Source organism: Helianthus annuus, chromosome 5 (assembly GCF_002127325.2).
Source record: "Helianthus annuus cultivar XRQ/B chromosome 5, HanXRQr2.0-SUNRISE, whole genome shotgun sequence".
In the NCBI taxonomy this organism is placed as follows: domain Eukaryota; kingdom Viridiplantae; phylum Streptophyta; class Magnoliopsida; order Asterales; family Asteraceae; genus Helianthus; species Helianthus annuus.
In genome coordinates this window covers 128,480,356-128,499,492 of record NC_035437.2, presented here as the reverse complement: position 1 = coordinate 128,499,492, position 19,137 = coordinate 128,480,356, and the positions used below count along the sequence as shown (strand labels likewise).

At 35.4% G+C, this 19,137-nt stretch overlaps 1 protein-coding gene across 2 annotated transcripts; it reads left to right on the top strand.

Annotated features, from left to right (window-relative positions):
• The first annotated feature begins 8,732 nt into the window (after nt 1-8,732).
• On the top strand, nt 8,733-17,112 carry LOC110941255 (histone-lysine N-methyltransferase ASHR1). 2 transcript variants are annotated; one of them, XM_022182881.2, is made up of 15 exons: nt 8,733-8,981; nt 11,319-11,476; nt 11,747-11,892; nt 12,547-12,681; nt 12,897-12,951; nt 13,165-13,283; nt 13,396-13,484; nt 13,575-13,656; nt 13,864-13,968; nt 14,051-14,141; nt 14,228-14,347; nt 14,858-14,964; nt 15,069-15,138; nt 15,243-15,306; nt 16,705-17,112. In XM_022182881.2, the coding sequence occupies exons 2-15, from the start codon at nt 11,371-11,373 to the stop codon at nt 16,868-16,870; spliced, it is 1,455 nt and encodes a 484-aa protein (XP_022038573.1). In that variant the 5' UTR covers nt 8,733-8,981; nt 11,319-11,370; the 3' UTR covers nt 16,871-17,112. The 2 variants fall into 2 exon arrangements, with proteins under 2 accessions (XP_022038573.1, XP_022038574.1); XM_022182882.2 differs by lacking the exon at nt 8,733-8,981 and adding an exon at nt 9,753-9,896 and having other exon boundaries at nt 16,705-17,086.
• Nucleotides 17,113-19,137: the final 2,025 nt, after the last annotated feature.

The following is a 19,137-nucleotide window of genomic DNA, read 5'->3' as shown; positions in this document are numbered from 1 at the left end:
CTAAACTGCGGGGGTGAAATACATGTTACTATATTTATGAGTACTTTATACATGGTATGGTTAGCGTAAGGAGGTTTACTACTTAGATCATGTGAGTGGGTAGGCGGAAACTTGAGGCCATTAATCCTCAGGGTAGGACCGAGGGACAGGAGCGGTAGATCTATCTGGGTGTAGCGAGCCCAGCCCCAGGCCCAGCATAACGGACCTCGGGGTGACTTTGTGCCCGATGCATAAATCCGCTAGGTTTGAGTCTTCCTACTTGCACATCACACATATCAATGGCCTTGCAAACCATTGGTGATCTCTTTTTCCTTATTTGCTACATACCAGGATTTTATACATACAAAGGTTTTATTACTCACTTACACATGAACTCGCTCAACATTTTTGTTGATTTTTTCAACTTACATGTATTTCAGGGAACTAAAGATCTGGCGCGGTATGTTGCGTTTTCCCGCTGCATAAGAGTCCGAGGTCATCCGGGTTTAGGGGATGTGACTTTTTCCTGGACGAGTCACGGTCCTTAAACTGTGTTTGTTTCATGACGATGTTTGTGTTTTCTGAACAATGATATATGATATCAGGTTGTAGTTTCAGTTGTTTGAGTCAACGTCCTAAGACAATGTTGTTGTATTTGGTTTTTAAAACTTAATTTAATGGATGATCTTGCATGGTTTTTATTTCATATAGCTTGTTATGGTTAAGCTATGGTATTAAGAAGTCACACCAAAATTAACCACGCTTCCGCAAAGCCAGGGTGTGACAGTAACGACCATAGCATACACGTATAATCATGGCAGTTCAACAGCAGTGCTAGTTCAACAGTACAGTCACGTAAACAAAGCCCAAGTACGCGGCCCAAATGGTTGGGCTCGTAACAGTGTGCAAGTCCAACAGTGTGCATGTGTTCGTGGTCTCGAGTCGAGACTAGAGATCTCGAGTCGAGACAGTGCGGTCTCGACTTGTAGGCCTGGAGTTCTCAAGTCGCAACAAAGGAGGTCTCGGGTCACACTTTCATCACTCGAGACTAGGCGGTCTCGAGTCGCAATCGGGACCCGCAACCATGGTCTCGAGTTGTGCTGTTTGTGTCGGTGTTGTGGTCTCGAGTCGAGACAGTGGGGTCTCGACTCGCAATCCCTTATCGAGACTATGAAGTGTAACCGATTTCCTGATTTCCTTAATTTGCAGCTCAATCAATTCCGTAATATCAGCAAACAACTTTTGGCAGTTTCATATCGGATCAAATCATCAATCATTCTAAAATCATGCATAATCATTCAACCTTAACTATCATCTAGTCAAGAACAACAACAATTTACCAATCATCATATGAACATGAAATCGGATCATCTGATTAACCAATTCCAAGGACCATGGTTGCAAAAATCGCGACTAGTCGGCGATTAATCGCTGACTAGTCGCTAGTCGCTCATCAACTGAGTAATTTTCAGCTAATCAGTAAAAAAATCGCTAGTCGGCCTAGTCGGCCCTAATCGGCCCTAGTCGGGCCTAATCGCGACTAGTCGGTCGGGAAAAATCGGAAAAAATCGGGAAAAAACAAAAAAAATCGGAAAAAATCAGAAAAAATCGGAAAAAAACACATATTCCAGCCAAAACCTCCCATATTCCGGTCAAAACTTGTCAACTTAAAAAAATTACGTATAAAAATATATGTATATATGAATAAAAACTTAAAATTATATGTAAAAAGTCCGATCCGATTAATCCCGATTAATCCCGAGTAATCCCGAGTAGTCGCTAGTCCCTACCTCACCGACCCGCTAGCGACTAGCGAGTTCTCCAGCCTTGCCAAGGACTAACATGCAACCTGTTTCTTATAAATCACGAATCAAACTAATCGAAGTTTTAAACTCGAGAATCACAATTCCAGTAACATCAATCATCATGTATAACATATGAACTATTGAATCATGCGATTATAAATCAATAACAAAATAGTTTCTTTGCATGTGACCACATCATGTTAAACTCATATTTCCGGATTCATGATTAAACACATTATAATACACATCAATCGATCAACAGCCAAATAAGGACAAGACGCTAACCGGAAGTGTGATACGATTTGCTTGATTGAGATGGACTTCGAGTGGGGCTGCCGTCCGGTTCCAAGGGAAAACGAGAGAGAGAGAGAGGTGATTAGGGTTGTGTGTGATTTCTTATGTTTGTAAGTTATGAGAACAAGTCCCATAATGGGTATGTTTTACGCACACAAGGGGAGTGGGCCGAACCCCTTAATGGGTTGCCCTCATGGTCTCGAGTACAAGGATGTGTGGGCCGAATGAGTTTGTGTAATCGGATTAAGGTTCAAACATTCACAAAAACATAGCATTCACTTAATCAACAAAATTCACGTAATCACATAGAGTTCATACAGGTTAACACGTAGTACAAGAGATGTTTCTGAAATACGAGTTGTCACAACCCACTTTATAAAATTCGAACCCGCAAAATACGAGCATCGATGGCTGGCTTTGGGCCTGTGCGAGAGGTGCCACCGCACAGGGCACAAAGTATCTAAGGGCCCAATACTGTTTAAAAAAAGTAATATATATTATATATTATAATTTTGCAACATGTTTGTGCATGGTGGATTTGTACTTTATGCTTTAGGTATGTTTTTGGTTTTCTTTGTTGTATTGTTTGTTTTGTTGGTTGTAAAAAACATATTTTTTTGTAAATTATATATTATAATTTTGCAACATGTTTGTGCATGGTGGATTTGTACTTTATGCTTTATGTATGTTTTTGGTTTTCTTTGTTGTATTGTTTGTTTTGTTGGTTGTACATTATACATTATATATTATATAATTATATATTATATTATATAATAGTATAATTTGCAACATTTTGTTGCATTAAAGCTTCTACATCAAGCTTTGTAGATGTATTATGCATCTTAGTGTTGTACCAAATGTGGGTTTACAACTTTGAGTCACACGAGAGTACAAGGGATTATCGCGTAGGGTACCCCATGGTAATGTGTGAGTCTGTAGCAAGCATAAGACCATATGTAGTGGGACTTGAACTTCAAGCCCTTCTCTTGGACGTTATCCGATATGTGGCTTCTATAATAGATATAATTTGTAACACTTGTATGCATTGAGCTATTGTACATCATGCTTAATTGCTTTTTTATGCTTAATGGTATTGTACAATGGTGTACAAACACTTCACGCTTTATATTGCCATTACCCAATTACCCATTACCCAATACTATAATTTGTAATATTTTTAGGCATAAAGGTGTGGTACTTTATGCTTTGGGAGTTTTTAAAAGAAATTGATTTGTTTTACTTTTAACCAAAACTATTTGATTCTTTACTTTTAACCCAAAACTATTTGTTTTTTTTACTTTTAACCCCAAAACTTTTCATCTTTACTTTTAACCCAAAACTATTTGATTTTTTTTTTTTTACTTTTAAGCCCAAAACTTTTCATCTTTTACAATTTAACCTCACAACTTTTTTACTTTCAACTTTAGTCTTCTATACTTTTTATTTTTCGCAAAATTTACGTTTACGTTCCGTTCTAAATTTTGTGAGTTAACATGGCGCAGTGTGCGTGTGTGGTTAAAAGTTTTTACGTTGTCTATTTTTTTTCCGTTTGACAGGTTCATCGTAATGCGCGGGTCCTAGATCGACTTAATTATTCTTTTATATATATTACGTTTCGGTTTATTTTCTTCGCATTAACACGCCGCAACTTCAGTATTGGTGGTCGTTGGCAGTAGTGTGACATTGGTGTTCGCCCCCGCCGCAACGCGGGGGTGCTTAATCCTAGTTTCTTATAAAAACTTATTCTAGAATAAAATGCACAAATTCATCTTTGGCTCAATGGTTGCACCAATTGATTTGATAGACGACCATGCCTTGTTCGAATCCCTTGTCATCTATAATTTATGTATTATCTGGGCTTCTCCATCTTTAGTTTTAGTTTTTTATCAATAGGGGAGGGAAATGCCTAATATGCTCACACCAATAACAACTTTGCAAGGTTACTATTAGTTATAAATTTATAAGTTCTTTTATTTTTTCTTCTCATTTAACCATTTACATAACAAACTTTACATGTTTTCTTGTTTAAATTTGTAGGTTTTTAATTTCTCATTTAATCATTTACAATATAAACTTAAAAGAACTCAATATCTAGTTATATTTATTTTATTTGTATGAAAAGGTTCGTGTTACCAAACTAATTTGGATATGTTTACACATATTATTGTTATTTTTGTACACTACTTTTGTTTTGTTTATTTTATAATAATTATCATCGTATTGTGGTTTTTTGATGTCTGATTGATGAATTTATATTATAAGGAGGGGGGCCAATCTTTTTGTGTCGCACAAGGCCCGAAAGTTTTCTATCATTTTCGGAGACGGCCCTAAGCATCGCCATTCACATTTTTACTCGACATACACTTTTAACAAACATAAGTAAACATTAATGATAAAAAGCTTTAATTCCTAAGTGGCCAAAATAGTTGGTAAAGTCCTTTTCGAGTGGTTTATGCATTTTTCCTTTCACAAAACAAAACCCTCATTCCACAAACCAAATCCCTGATCGAATAGAATCGTAAAACCTCTCACAAAACCCTAATTTCACGCGCGTCTTTTTCCTGCTTGGTATGAAATTTCTTCCATTAACTCTGTATTTCATTAAAATTTTTATATTCGAAGCTTAATCCTAGGTAATATAGATATATCCCAATCTTCTTTCTCCTTATCTGATTCATATGATTTTAGTTATACAGTGTATTGTGTACAATTTTTGGTCATATTGATTTAGTTCACTTTTGCTTAAAGAAGGATGACTCACATACTTTTGAATAGCATATTAGCATTTGGTTAGTTTGGGTTAAATTGTAGTTCTTCTTGTTTAACATGGTCTTAAGATTATGTAGTTAAGTTTGTTTGATATTTGTAGTCGTTTTTGTAACCGATAAGGATTAGGTTTGAAATTTCAAGTTATTAAGGTTATTTTAAGTTAAGATTGGTTGAATATTGTTTATGATGCAACCCTGGAGCGGGTTAGACTCCAAAGAACAAAGATGAGAGAATAGACGCCAAAATTAGACTCATAATACATATAAAATGCAAACTCATAATCTAAACATGGGATCATGGGTCTCATGGAATGAGATAGTAATGCCTACGTGCGGAAACTAATGCAAAAGTGCAGAAATGAAAAACTAAATTATCTTCTAATCGCATGCACAAAATAAAGATGGCTTCCTTTGACTAGTCTTCATGGGCCGGGTGAAGCATATGAATCGTATCAGTTTATTCGTTTAGTATTTATACTAATGTGTGTTACTAGTGACTAGTTTTTTTTTTTTTTTTTGAACGGTATACTAACATACTCCTAAATACCACCACACCATGTCCTTTAGGGGCAACTAGTGACGAGTTAGGAGCCATTAATCATTATAATGTATAGTATGGTCCTCTAATATCTTATCACGTGTCTTTTCTTTTTTGGTAAATTGGAAGAAGCACGCGCGGAAGCTTCTTTCAAGCTCTCATCGATGGATGATGAATAGGGATCAACATACATATCTATACGTGAGTGTGTTCAATGTAGAACTAATTGCAAAAAGGAAGAAACATAGTGGCATCGATGAAAATTGACGTGCTATAATTGTTGCAAAATATACATTATTCGAAAACAATGAATGTATGGGGTTGTTTGTTTACCTCTTAATGAGGCTCTTAATGGTTCAGACCTCTTACTGGTTCAGTACTTAATGGTTCAGACTGTTTGTTTCACGAGTAGATGTCTGAATGGTTCAGGCATTTAACTCTGAATGGTTAAGATTTATACAGAGTCTGAATGGTTAAGACATCTAATCTGAATTGGTCAGACATTTGCCTCTTTACGGTTAAGCATTATACAGGCTGTTAATGGTTCAGACCTCTTACTGGTTCAACACTTAACCATTCAGCTATGTGTTGTTGGTTTCTGTTATTAGTTTAACATTAGTATGGGCAGATTTATGACGTCTTATTTGTTTATTTTTTTAGGAATTACCAAAATATAACATTTAAACGGTGAACTAATCAAATTTCATAGTTTCACCCAACTTTGACGAATGTACTATAATTTTCATGGAGTTCTCTTCTACTGTTCGGGATTCCTCACAAATTCCATTTTTTTTTTGTTTTTGTTTTTACCATTATTTTGCTTGCAAATATATGATTATTATCGATATGTTTATTAATTAATCTTTGGAAATAAAACTATAGGAGGTTTACCATTATTTTGCTTGCGGATATATGATTATTAACGATAATTTTTTTAATTAATCTTTGGAAGTAAAACTATAGGATGGTTAATGTTAAGTTAGCCAACCGGTCAATTTGTCATTTGCGTATTTAGGTCACTTAAAGTTGGCCAATGGGTTAGGATCATCCATGTCCGTTGTTTGTCTCGACCATCTACCATCTTCACCGTCACCATTAGCCACCTTAAAAAAGATATAGTGAGAGAACCTATTATTATATTTTTTTTTTTTCTAAACCAGCTTATTTTGGCCCAACTCTATTTTGGTCGTGACATATTTTGACCTGAACCAAATTGATATTTTTTTGAAACGACTTATTTTGCTTAGAACTTGTTTTGACTTGAACCTATTTTGAGCCATCTCCTGAGCTATATCTTCACCGTCATCGACCAAGGAATGGAGGCATGTATCGATTAATTGACTTCTTCCATCTAGATCGTTGGTTTGGTTGTTTGCAAAAAACAGTTTTCAGGATATAGCTCAGGATATCGAGCTATATCTATAATCAAACAATGAGCAAAAAGTAAAGGGTGACATGAGATGTACGAGGAAATCCCTTGATCAATCTAGATCACTGGCACAAAACCTCGGGAGCTGACAATCGCAGCTGTCTTGTTCTTCTTATTACTTCAAATGTCAGGATACAATGCAGGATATTGACCAAATCGTTACTAAGTGTTACAATGTTTTTCAGAAAGTGTGTGAATTGCGAGAGAAAGTAGGAGAGCTCGAGAGTAGTGAGTGTGATGTCCTATTTGATCTGGTTTATCCGTATATTTATAGCTACAAAATGAAAACAAAATCTCCTAAAATAAGGGGATGCCAGCGAATATTCCCATGTGAACGTTGAAGACCAAATAATGCGGCTTCAACGTTCTTCTTCAAACAACTTGGACCGAGTCTCCAGGGGAAGAGGTCTTCATGAACGTTCTGAACTTGTACTCGTACTCCTACACACAATCCATTAGTAATCCTCAGGATACAGTATCAGGATGTTACCAATATCCTGATTCAGCATCCTGGTTACGAACATATATTATGTAATCAAGATATAATTCAAGATACTATCCAGGATATGGGCTCAGAATTTCACCCATAACAACCGATATAAACCTTTATATCGTGTTTCAATCTTTTACAAGAGATTAAAAAATAAAATAAAATTTCAACTAAACACGATAGGATAGAGTAATCCAAACACGAGCACAATTTATTCATACTATTAGACCATAGTAATGGGCATTATAGGGGACATGAAGTGGCTTGATAATGCCCTCAACACCATCCTGTGCCCTTTATAAGGACATGAAGATGGATGAATTTCTTGTATAATGCCTAATAGGGAAAATAAAATTGGAAAGTAATGATGGAATGAGGGCGTTAGTGGGTGTTAACCATTATACATTTTTTAAGGAGACATTATGATATTGATGTGGCGGAAAATGCCCATTAGGGAACATTAACCATCACAGATGACCTTCCTCTTGTTTTCTTTTTTAATGACCCCTCTCTAAAATCTATCTGGAACCTACTTTACAAGATTCGGACCCGCAAAACACATGCATCGGCATTCACATTTTTAGTCGACATACATTTCTAACAAACATAATTAAACATTAATGATAAGAAGCTTTAAGACCATGCTTGGCTTAGGTTTTCAAAATAACTTATGACTTTTTGGAAAAGTTAATAAGTCACAATGGAATGACTTTCCCCTCACATAATAATTTTATGCCAAACACTATCTTTTCAAAAAGTCAATAAGGCCGGTAGGTGCGGCTTAATGCCACCCTACCACCTCATCCTCCATAGCGCCCCGGGGGCGCCATCGGCCACACCGCCGCAGTTAAAGGGGGCGCCATGGCCCTTCCGCCAGCACATTAACGAGCGAAATTGAGGGGCCCACCTATTTTAAACCAGTAAAATCTTTTTTTTAGTTTTGTTTAATAGGGGGCTTTATACCACGCCATGCAAGTTAAAGAAAGGGGCTTTAAAGCCCCCTGTATGACGTGGACATGACCTGACGCTAAGGTGGCGTGATAAAGCCCATAGAAAGGCTTTATGACACAACCTCCAGCCTAAGCTAATAAGTTACTAAAATAAGCAATCCGAATCACACAATAAACAACTATAAGTGGCCAAAATAGTTGGTAAATTCTTTTTTTGAGTGATTTATGCATTTTACCTTAGTAAATTACACTTTTCGTCCTTTATGTTTGTATCAGATTGCAATGGATGATCTTTAACTTTAATAATTATAGTTACAGTCCTTTTTTTTTTCTAAAACCCATTACACCCTACGTCCTTCAACACTAACCATATTAATTTTTTTAGGTTAAATCTATTCCTATGAGGGTAGTTTTGTAATTTTATTAAAAAAATAAAAACAAGAAAATATGTTTATAGTTTTATACACTCACACATTCACACACTCTCAACTCTCTCCCCTAAAAAAAAACCCTGTAACCTAATCACCTCATCACCACCAATCCTGTCGACGGCCACCACCACTCATGCCGCCGGCCACGAGCACCATCACCAACTTCGCCACAACCACCACCATCCTTGTAACCAACACCGTCGGAATCGAAGCCATGCGGTTCACACCGTCGGAATTGAGTGACGAGTTGTAGGTCGGATGCTGAGTGAAATAAACCCTAAATTGAAGTAATTGAAGGTTTGATTTCTTCGATTACATTACATTTATCACTCACTTTGTTTGTTGTTTAATCTGGCTTTTGCAATTTGGAATATTAACAAGTTTTGCGAAGAAATGTTTGTAAAAGTTTTACAATTTTTCGTGTCCATATGCATTTAAACTATAAATAAGAGGTGAAAAACATAGAGTCTTTGTATTCAGGCTACAAGTGTGGTGCAATTTTCAGAATTTTAATACCGAATAATGTTTTGTTACTTTTAGATATGGTTGCATTTTAAGGTTTAATCTGACTTTAGGCAATTGATAGTAGATCGTATAGACTTGATATTGAATTTTAATTAAGGACACACTGCATTATTTGAGTTTCATTTCCTGAAAAGCTTTCAAAGATTGTTTGTAATAGGATTTTTGATTATGTAACGGAGAAGCAAAGAGACAGAGGATAGGTGGTCGCAAATGGCGGGAGTGGTGGTGGCCGGCGGCAGGAGTGGTGGTGAGGAGATTAGCTTTCAGGGGTTTAGAGAGAGAGAGAGAGAGAGAGTTAGAGTGTGAATCTGTGAGTGGTTGATTTATAAATATTACTATATTTTCTTGATTTTTCCTTTTTCTAAATATTTTTTTTAAGTAAATAGGTAAAAATATAAAACTACCCTTAAGTGAATAGACTTAACAAAAAAAATTTAACTTAATTAGTGCTAAAGGACGTAGGGTGTAATGAGTTCTAGAAAAAACTGTAAAGTTAAATATCATCTATTGCAATCCGATACAAACATAAATACTATTGCAATCCGATACAAACATAAATGACGAAAAGTGTAATTTACCCTTTTACCTTTCACAAAACCCTCGTTCCACAATGTCAAATTCCTGATCGAACAGAATCGTAAAACCTCTCACAAAACCCTAATTTCACGCCCGTCACTTTCCTGCTTGGTATGAAATTTCTTCCGTTAACTCTGTATTTCATTAATTTTTTTATATTCGAAGCTTAATCCATAGGTAATATAGATATATCCCAATCTTCTTTCTCTTTCTCCTTTTCCGATTCATATGATTTTAGTTATACAGCGTATTGTGTACACTTTTGGTCATATTGATTTGGGGCATATAAAGTAATTATCTACTTATTGGCAATGAGTATGGGGATATGTTAATCTGATTCCTTATTATAAAAAAAACATAGGCATTTAAGTAAGGAAAATTGTTCAAAAGGGTATTTTTACCTCACTTTTGCTTAATGAAGGATGACTCACATACTTTTGAATAGCATATTAGCATTTGGTTAGTTTGGGTTAAATTGTAGTTCTTCTTGTTTGACATGGTCTTAAGATTATGTAGTTAAGTTTGTTTGATATTTGTAGCCGTTTTTGTAACCGAAAAGGATTAGGTTTGAAATTTCAAGTTATTAAGGTTATTTTAAGTTAAGATTGGTTGAATATTGTTTATGATGCAACCCTGGAGCGGGTTAGACTCCAAAGAACAAAGATGAGAGAATAGACGCCAAAATTAGACTCATAATACATATAAAATGCAAACTCATAATCTAAACATGGGATCATGGGTCTCATGGAATGAGATAGTAATGCCTACGTGCGGAAACTAATGCAAAAGTGCAGAAATGGAAAACTAAATTATCTTATAATCGCATGCACAAAATAAAGATGGCTTCCTTTGACTAGTCTTCATTGGCCGGGTGAAGCATATGAATCGTATCAGTTTATTCGTTTAGTATTTATATTGATGTGTGTTACTAGTGACTAGTTTTTTTTTGAACGGTATACTAACCTACTCATAAATACTCTTACACCTGCACCCTGCAAGATTTGAACCCTCAACCTCTTGGATAGAGAAAAAGCACCTTACCACCACACCATGTCCCTTAGGGGCAACTAGTGACTAGTTAGGAGCCATTAATCATTATAATGTATAGTATGGTTCTCTAGTATCTTATCATGTATCTTTTCTTTTTTGCATCAGTCGGAATTAAGCGAGGTTTCAAAGAATTTATGTACATGCTTGGTTCTACTTGATTCACCACCTAGGCATGTATTACATGAGAAGTTTTAACAAAAAGTCAAGAATTTTTTTACGAGTAATAAAATTAAAATTAATGGGTTGCTTCAAAGGCTATCTGGATGAATAAAATGCAGGTTAAAGACTCGACAAGCATTTGGCATTTGCTCCTAGTATTGTTTAGCAAAGATGATGTTATATTCTTTAATATTTACCTGTTTAAGTTATCATATTTTTTTCTAAACCCAGTTGAATACTTACACATAATGACATACGTATACATACACAAAATCATCCATTGTTTGAATTTATTAACTATATATTTGCCTTTTTCTGCTATAGGTTGTGATCAATTTGTATTGCCAGCTACGCACACTACAGCTTACTTGTTTTGATGATGGAAGGTTTACAGAGGCAACTGCAACGTGACCGTGGTTTAACAGTTTCCACACTTCCAGACAAAGGTCGCTGCCTCTTCACCACTCGAGACTTCTCTCCAGGTGCGCTGGATCAAAATCACCTTTTCGCTTATTAGCTTTCTTTTTTAATAATATTTTGGCACAAGCAGGTTAACGTTCCCCCTTTACTCAGTTTTTATGGGATTGTGGGAATAGGTTGGAAACTGTAGTACCATATTATAATTTGTAGCCAGAACTTGTGCTAGTTTAGGTCTGCATTTATGTTTTTTTCCTGATGAAAACATGAAATATGCTACTGGTTATTGTGATTATTGATGCATATTGATCATTATCTTTCAATTATGGTCACAGGAGAAATTATATTAAGTGAAGAACCTTATGTCTCTGTACCAAATAAAAGTTCAGCGGAATCGAGATGTGATTGGTGTTTTACATCAAGTAATATAAAGAGGTGCTCATCTTGTCATGTTGTATGGTATTGTGGGAGCAGATGTCAGGTATGCTTCATGTTGCCGTCTTCCACCACACACACGCATATATTGTAGATACCGGCATATATATGAGTGTTTGTATGTATTATATACACACATATATGAGAAAACATGAAAGTAGCCATTTTTTCTGAGTGTGTTATACTTTTCTGCTCATATCAGAAAATTTAACACATATAGCCATGAGATACATGAATCTTTAGTCGCTTTTCTACTTTTTACTCGCATAATTTTTCATTCTATACATGGCTAATAACACATACACGAATCTATACGTGATACGGTGTCGCGCATAATATTAGCGACGTCATTAATGATGGAAGAAAGGCTGATACAATCGTAAAAGTACACATACTATTGAGATTTATGTATCTCATGGCTAAATGAGTGATTTGTTTCACATGGCTATATAGGTATAACACACTTAAGAAAATGATTGGAAGCAGCCTCTCTATTCCTACGGGATAGAGGTAAGGCTCTCTACATCTTACCCTTCTCAGACCCTACCTTAGCTGTGCTATTGGTGGGATTTACAGAGTATGATGATGATGATGACACTTAAGAAAATGATTATTTTTGTTATTTTCTGACTTCTCTATATATATTATGTGTTTGATACACATCTTAATCCAATATTATTTTCACTTGTGAATAATTTAGAAATCTGATTGGAAGCTGCACCGTCTCGAATGCCAGCTGCTTTCCCAGCTAGAGAAAAATAGAATACGATCACTTACACCTTCTATACGTTTGATGGTTAAACTTTACCTCAAGAAGAAGTTGCAGGATGAAAAGGTGAAAATCTCCTTTTGCTTTTTCCTGTTTCTTTATGATTTGACATCCTATAGTGATGCTATAGCTCTACACGAAGTTAGTTGCTAGATGCATTCTTACATGAAGAAAGTATCAACGCCTAAATATATAATCGGGTCATGCCCTGCATCTTAGAATTTCGAAAGACTTGTTTGATTGTTTCAGTGACTATAATCTAACACGGGCATTACTGCCAGGTGATCCCTACTACTGTGATGGACAACTACAGCCTGGTCAAGAATTTAGTATCCCGTATCCTTGTATCTGTGGTGTATAGTTGTGAAGAATTTGTTTTAATAAACTTAGTTTTTGTATCTTGCTTACTACATATATATGCACACCAAAAGTTATGTACGTACCAGGAAAATTGCTACTTTGTTTGGCATATAACTGCACTCTGGAACAAAAGTTATATATATTCCCTAGTTTATGCTTTGGTTGTTATATTTAACTAATTGTATAAAGATATCTCAGAGGTTGGCGAGAACCAGTTGGTGTTATATGCACAAATGGCAAGTCTTGTCAATATAATACTCCAGTGGCCGAATCTAAATATTAAAGAGATTGCAGAAAATTTTTCCAAGGTATAATGTTATAAAGCTAGTTTTTCACTATTTAACCATTCAGTTCATATTAGTTTCTAAATTTTTAAATTTACATATGTTATGTTTAAATGTGGTCCTGTTCGACATACAGCTTGCATGCAATGCGCACACAGTCTGTGACAGTGAGCTTATACCATTAGGAACCGGACTGTATCCCGTCGTTTCCATTATAAATCACAGGTGACTTTTGATGCGACTCTCTTACGAGTTGTGCATGCTGCGTTTACTTTTAGTTACCTGGACTTATGAATGGATTTGATCTTATTATAGTTGCTATCCAAATTCCGTTCTGGTGTTTGAGGGACGGATGGCAACAGTACGTGCGATGCAACACATACCCAAAGGTAGCGAGGTACGCTTTCTAAATTCCCTCTAGTTTTATTATTCGTGTAATGTTGCAAACAGAAGTTTTATGACTTTTGTATATTGTGGTCACAGCTTTGTTAGTCCCATATTAGAACTTAGAAGCCTTATTTTTTAAAGTGTCCCGTTTTTCTTAAGTTGAGTGTTAATTTATAATTGAACTTTTTTATTTATACACATCATTTTTATGCTGTAGGTATTGATAAGCTACATAGAGACAGCAGGGAGTACATTGACTCGACAAAAGGCTTTAAAAGAACAGTACTTCTTCACTTGCAGTTGTCCTCGCTGCATAAAACTTGTACATCCAAATTCTATCTTTATAAAATTTAACCCCTAATTTCTTGTATCTTTATTAATGTTTATGTAATGTTGAACTTAAGGGTCAGAAAGATGATATTGAAGAAAGTGCAGTTATTGAAGGTTATAGATGCAAGAATCACACATGTGATGGTTTTTTGCTTCGTGATCCTGGTATCACCTCACTTCTTTCACATTTAAGTCTTGAGTTTTGATTATTATTTTTTTTATATTACTTTTTTTATCTATTTGTTTTGCAGAGAGCAAAGGACTTATATGCCAACGATGTGGGCTTGTAAGGGGCATAGAAGAAATACTAAAGATTGCTGGTGAAGAAAAAGCTATGTCAGAGAAGGCATCTGCTGCTCTTTCCTCTGGGCGTATCCTCTAATCTTATTATCCAAGTTATTATTTTTGAAAAGAATTAGTTATGTTTTTCGTCTCTGTGGTTTGTCAAAAATCACCATTTCAGTCCATTAGTTTAAAAATTGGCAAAACAGTACCTGTGGTTTCACTTCCGTAACTATTACAGTCACTAACGCCATCCAGTTATTCTGTTAGTTTATTTGAAATGACCATAATGCCCCTGTTATTAAAATTAAATTAAAATAAAAAAAGAGTTTGTTACGTTTTCCGTCCTTGTGGTTTGGTAAATATAACCATTACAGTCAATTAGTTCTAAAAATTGCCAAAACGTTAGTGAGGGTGGACTGTAATAGTTACGAAATTGAAACCACAGGGACTGTTTTGGCAATTTTTAAACTAATGGACTGAAATAGTGATTTTTGACAAACCACAGGGATGAAAAACGTAATTAACTCTTTTGAAAATGTTTAAAAATATTTTTTTTGCGGAAAACTTTATATTGGAAACACTTAATTAGATTTCAGATACTAGTGAAGCCCTTGACATGTACTTGATGGTTGAGAAGCTGCAAGTGAAGCTTTGTCATTCTGGTTCTATCAAATTGATGCGAACTAGGGAAATTCTCTTAAAAGTATACTTACAACAGTGATGATTTTTGTATCCTCTTTTATTGAAAATATGTATTAGTTTTCATGCATTAAAGTACACTTCGGTGATTATATCTTGCTTTTTCAGATACTAATGGAGATGCAAGATTGGAAGAAAGCACTGACATATTGTAGACTGACAATCCCAGTTTATGAAAGTATGTAGGTTAATCAACCGCGTGTATTTTTTTTTTTTTTTTTTTTTTTTCTGATTTTAGGTTTTGAAATTTCAGTAACACACAAGTATTTTATTTGCTTGCAGGAGTGTACCCTAATATCCATCCTCTCCGTGGGCTGCAATATTATACTTGTGGGAAGCTTAACTGGTTCGTTCATCCTTATTTTTAATACGAACATGTTTTCTTTTACATTATTAAATTAGATTACCATGACATTGTCTCTAATTTGGTACCATCCAACTTCAATGTGTTTGCTCCCATGAGAGATTTGATTCTTCGCTATATGGATTACTGAGTGACTATCACAGTAAAGTTTCAAGTTGTCAATAATTTTCCAACCCTCTTAAGTTGTGTTTTTTAACCTATGTCATCTTGCATGACGCGACCACCATCGCTCGATGTTCTGACTCGGCACTTACTCGAGAGATATTATGTTGTTTCTTGCTTCCCAAGACACTAGATTACCATTAATATATACACTACCTAACAAAGTACCCAATCTGCATTAGAGAAGCCATATTCTACCGTCTCCTTTAGCCAATTCACCTCCTTGACAATAACCCTTATCTGTATATAGGATATATCAGCAATTAAAAACACTATTTGAACACCTGTCATACATGCATTGAAGACTTGGTGATGTAATCGAGGGAAAATGTCGGATCTAGGTGTAAGATCTGTGTTTTTGACATTTGGGGCTTGTTGTATATCCTACTCGGAGATCCTTTTTCTGAAGTGAGGGCGGCAGTGGCAACATGAGGATAATAGAAGGGAGTGGGAGGGCGTTACGGTGTCGGTTGTGACGGTGTTGCGGTGGTTATAGCCATGGTGAGCAGAGAGTGGTAGGAGAGAGTCATTATATGCCCCGCTTGCGGTGTGCACATATAATGTATATACTAACTTTAGCGTTATTTTACTAATCTCGTGAAAATAACGTTAAAAGCGGCGGATGGTTAATCATGCATCATGTGGTGACGTTGATAGCTGAAAGACACTGGGGTACATGCACCATTCAGTCTCTATCCCGATTGTTTGAGTGTTATGTGTCTTAGGTCCAAGGCTTGATACAAAACTACAATCGAGCCGGGGGTCTCACTGGAAGCAGCCTCTCTATTCCTACGGGGTAGAGGTAAGGCTGTCTACATCTACCCTCCTCAGACCCTACCTTAGCTTTGCTATTGGTGGGATTTACTGAGTATGATGATGATGATGATGATGATGATGAGAAATTAATAATAAAGTTAGAGGACAAAAGTGTAAAATGCTTTTTTGAAAAGTGTTAAAGCTGGCTGTTGAGTTTAACTGTTAGGGACCCTAAGTGAAAGTGAGGACTGGATTGTTAGTTGCTCTGATGACGGGATGATATCCGTAATTTTGACCAATCCACATGGATGATATACATATGTATGTACTTTACTCCAAATTTAAGTATCAAAAAAGGATTTCTGTAAAAAAAAAAAACAGTAAAATGACCTGCTATAATCAGATTGGTTTCTAAAACTAGGAAATGAAACATGATATATTGTTATTTATAAAATTTTGCAGGTTACTTGGACACACAGAAGAAGCCATTAAATCACTTACACAAGCAGTTGATGTATTGCGCATCACTCATGGAACCACTACTCCTTTCATGAAGGAACTTCTTGGTAAATTGGAAGAAGCACGCGCGGAAGCTTCTTTCAAGCTCTCATCGATGGATGATGAATAGGGATCAATCTATACGGGAGTGTGTTCGATGTAGAACCAATTGCAAAAAGTAAGAAACATAGTGTCATCGATGAAAATTGTTGCAAAATATACATGATTCGAAAACAATGAATGTATGTGTTGTTGGTTTCTGTTATTAGTTTAACATTAGTATGGGCAGATTTATGATGTCTTATTTGTTTATTTTTTTAGGAATTACCAAAATATAACATTTAAACGGTGAACTAATCAAATTTCATAGTTCCTCACAAACTCCATTTTTTTTTGTTTTGTTTTTTGTTTTTACCATTATTTTGCTTGCAAATATATGATTATTAACGATATGTTTGTTAATTAATCTGTGGAAATAAAACTATAGGAGGTTTACCATTATTTTGCTTGCGGATATATGATTATTAACGATACGTTTGTTAATTAATCTTTGGAAGTAAAACTATAGGAGGATTAATGTTAAGTTAGCCAATGGGTAGGGCTGTAAACGAACCGAACGAACATGAACAAGGCCTTGTTCGTGTTCGTTCGTTATGGAAATAAATGTGTTCACGAACGGTTCATGAACACTTACCGAACGAGATTTTATGTTCGTGTTCGTTCATTAAGGAAATGAGCGTGTTCGCGAACGGTTCACGAACACAAATAAATTTGGCGAATGCGACGAAGGATAAAGATAGATGGCCCAGAGAGTAGCACTCGAACTTGAATCCCTTATTGTGGAACGGAGGTCGATCGTATTCACCGATGTAAATAATGAGAAATGAAAGAGAAATGATGCAAAAACAAGGTGAAAGTGGGTTTCCTAATTTAATTGTTAGGGTAATAAAATAAATAAAAGTTTAATAGTAAATAAAGTACAAATAAAATATAAGAAAGTACAATGATCTTCAATTAAAACAAGAACATACGAACATAAACGAACGCAAATCAACGAATGTTCACGAACACCTTACCGAACGTTCACGAACACAATCGAACGAACGAGACCTTTGTTCATGTTCGTTCATTTAACTAATCGAACGAAATTTCTTGTTCATGTTCATTCGTTTATTAAACGAACAAACATAAACGAACTTCCCGCCGAACGGTTCACGAACTGTTCGCTGAACGTTCGGTTCGTTTACAGCCCTACCAATGGGTCAATTTTTCATTTGCGTATTTAGGTCACTTAAAGTTAGCCAATGGGTTAGTACCATCCATGTCCGTTCTTTGTCTCCACCATCTACCATTTTCACCGTCACCATTAGCCACCTTAAAAGGGATATAGTGAGCGAACCTATTATTGTACTTTTTTTCTAAACCAACTCATTTTGGCCCAACTCTATTTTGGTCATAACATATTTTGACCCGACCCAAATTGATATTTTTTTTTTGAAACGACTCATTTTGCTTAGAACTTGTTCTGACTTGAACCCATTTTGAGCCTTCTCTTGAACATGCCCGACCCACCCAATTTACCAGTTGTAACTGTGTCAAACTTAGGGGCTTAATAGGAATGTAACATTTAATCATCTTAACCAACAAACATAAGGGTTGATATGAATGTAATGTGCAACTACCATAATTAACTAACAAAATGGTAGTTAAGTAGGTTGTTGTCATAGCGTAATCGTATACTCAAGTCATCGACCAAGGAATGGAGACATGTATCGATTAATTGACTTCTTCCATCTTCATGACTTCATCATTCACACTTCTTCCATAACATTGGTATCATAGCATGATTCTTGCAAATTTCTATCACTCAAACATGGCGACTAATGTGTCTACTAGAAAGGAAATAGAGAATATTTTCGCGGAGTATGAAAAGGCTTTGTTCCGCTTAGAGGCAAATGACCAATCAATAGCCGAGTTAAAGGCAGCTCAGATCGATCCACATTGGAGTCAAAAGAAATTGTTGATTGATTATGGCTAGTTTAGGTTAAGCAAATAGTTAATGTTTATAAGTTATACCCCGATCCCATTCACAATAATGTTTATATGTTTTAGAAGTACAATTTACTAGGAAAAAAATATGTTTCTACTATTTGTAAAAACATCCATTGGTTATGAAACCCAAGAGCAATGATGAAAACGTCAAATAAATAAAGAACGTTAGTTGGATAATAACAATAAAATACAAAAAAATGATGAAGAAAAAGTAATGTTTAATTAAGCAAAAACCATCAAAGTAATATTTGTTAGGGGAGTTTAACAAAATGTCATATTTTCTTGCCTCTTTAACAAAAATGCATAATGTTATTCAATTCATTATTAAAAGTTTAAAAATAATTT

Bases quoted from the DNA above. Each gene is read 5' to 3' on its own strand.
- LOC110941255 (XM_022182881.2), top strand. From the start codon at position 11,371: ATGATGGAAGGTTTACAGAGGCAACTGCAACGTGACCGTGGTTTAACA. The intron at 11,477-11,746 runs GTGCGCTGGATC...TTATGGTCACAG, and splicing joins CACTCGAGACTTCTCTCCAG to GAGAAATTATATTAAGTGAA. The intron at 11,893-12,546 runs GTATGCTTCATG...TGAATAATTTAG, and splicing joins ATTGTGGGAGCAGATGTCAG to AAATCTGATTGGAAGCTGCA.